Genomic DNA, 1,906 nt, shown 5'->3' on the forward strand with positions numbered 1-1,906 from the left:
TGCATTTTTATTGCTAGAAGTTCATAGTCAGTTGTTATTGCAGAGAGTTCGGGCAGTAATTCGCACTCGAATACTTCCTTTACCAGGATGCATACTCCGCCTCCGCGAGAGGATGACCGATTTAAGTAGAAGGTACTATAATTTGGGATACGGAAAATGTCTGTATCGTTCATTGACCATGTTTCTGTTAACAGTATCGTATCAAATGATTGCCCTAGCTGTTCAAAAACAAGTAGAGGTCGTTTTTTTTATTTGAGACTGAGCGGATGTTCAGATGAAAGCATTTAAAGGATTGCAGAAATTTTTTACCTAAATGCTGACTGAATACTTGTGGCAATGTGTAAGTCTCCCCACTTGCACAAGTCATCGTTATCAAGAACTGTTTTTAAACGAGCTTATCAAGATCTCTCGCGGTAGAAACAGCCACTGCGCGTTCACCGTCTGCTTTTCGGACAAGAACACGGCTGTTGCTATGCCACACATATTTGTAGTTCGCGCGCTTCGCCCATATCTTTGTCTCAAAGAGTAAATCACGGGTCCTTTTTGTCACATTTTCAAGCAGGAATACATCGTCTTTCGATTCACGCAACTTCTTTCTGCTTTTCCACCAGCGGTCCCTATCGGCTTGTTTCGCGAAGCGACAGATTATACCCGGTATCTTTTCTTTTTTTGACGGCAGCCGGTGAACTGAAACAACGTCATTTTCTGAGAGCTGTGGAAGTTCGAGCTTCACGGCTACATTGTTTAGCTTTTCGAGCAGGTTTTCTTTTTCAGAGTACTGAATCCTATGAAATTCCAGGTTTAAGCGACGGCTCCTCCATTCAAGTTGGTCAATTTCAGCTGGCAGCTGATTGATGTCACTCTCGTTTCCTTCAAGCCTTTCGGTTCTGCGTTTTAGTTCCTTGATCTCATTTTCATTTCGCTCTGTTCGTTGTTGCAGTTCATCGTACTGTTCGCTCAGAAATTGTAAAGTATCTTCAATGCCTTCAACTACTTCTCGGAGTGGCAACAGCTGGTCAAGCTTTCCGTTAATTGTCATTAACAACTGCCGCACGTCTTGCGCGTCAGAATCATCACTAGATTTGTTGGGTTGCACACGCAATTTCTGTCTTCTACAAGACGTGCAGCGCCAAGCCAGGCGGTATGCATCTCCCTTTGACCTAATTGTCGTGTCCGAGATTCCTGAGCATTTTCCGGTGTGAAATTTAGAAGTACAGTCACTACATTCAATGGTAGAGTCTAAAACAGTAAGCGTTAGCTCACAAGTGGCACATATCACATTGCAGGACATGGTCACAAATTTGGCAGCAGCAGCAGCAGCAGCATCAGCAATAGGAAAAAAAGTACGAAGTATAGAAATACTAACCTGCAAAAAGGCAGGTTGTTACTTCAACGATGCTTCTTCGATGCTGCCGCTGCCGCCAATGTGAAAGCAGGCCTCGATTTCCACTACTTTATAGCTTGCTCTTCGACGGTGGCGCTTGATGAAGACTGCGGCGTGATCCGGACAAAGAGAGCTTGCAGCAGAGACGCTCGCCGAGCTACGCCCACAAAGATTGAAGCAAGCACGGTAGAGAGAGAGAGAGAGAGAGAGAGAAAAAGGGAAAGGAAAGACAGGGAGGTTAACCAGAGGTTATCTCCGGTTGGCTACCCTGTACCGGGGGAGGGGTAAAGGGATGCGAAAGGAGAGAGAGAGAAAAATAAGTGAAAATAAAGAATAAACAAAAAGGAAGGAAACAAGAAAATCACACACGCACACAAAACAGAACTGTTTCTGTGGGCACTGTCAAGAAGTCCGCGAAGGCGTTCTCGTGTTGCATTGTCTGAACGTTCCGTCCTAAGTAACACAATGCAGAGTCACAATTTCTCACTGAGTCCGGTGTCTTTCAAGTAACGCAGCAGTGCC

At 44.9% G+C, this 1,906-nt stretch overlaps 1 protein-coding gene across 1 annotated transcript; it reads right to left on the reverse strand.

Annotated features, from left to right (window-relative positions):
* Positions 1 to 233: 233 nt before the first annotated feature.
* Positions 234 to 1,572, reverse strand: LOC119433598 (uncharacterized). Its single transcript, XM_037700852.2, has one exon. It carries the CDS (start codon positions 1,289 to 1,291, stop codon positions 386 to 388), a length of 906 nt encoding a protein of 301 aa, XP_037556780.2. The 5' UTR covers positions 1,292 to 1,572; the 3' UTR covers positions 234 to 385.
* Positions 1,573 to 1,906: the final 334 nt, after the last annotated feature.

Source organism: Dermacentor silvarum, chromosome 11 (genome assembly GCF_013339745.2).
Source record: "Dermacentor silvarum isolate Dsil-2018 chromosome 11, BIME_Dsil_1.4, whole genome shotgun sequence".
NCBI lineage: Eukaryota > Metazoa > Arthropoda > Arachnida > Ixodida > Ixodidae > Dermacentor > Dermacentor silvarum.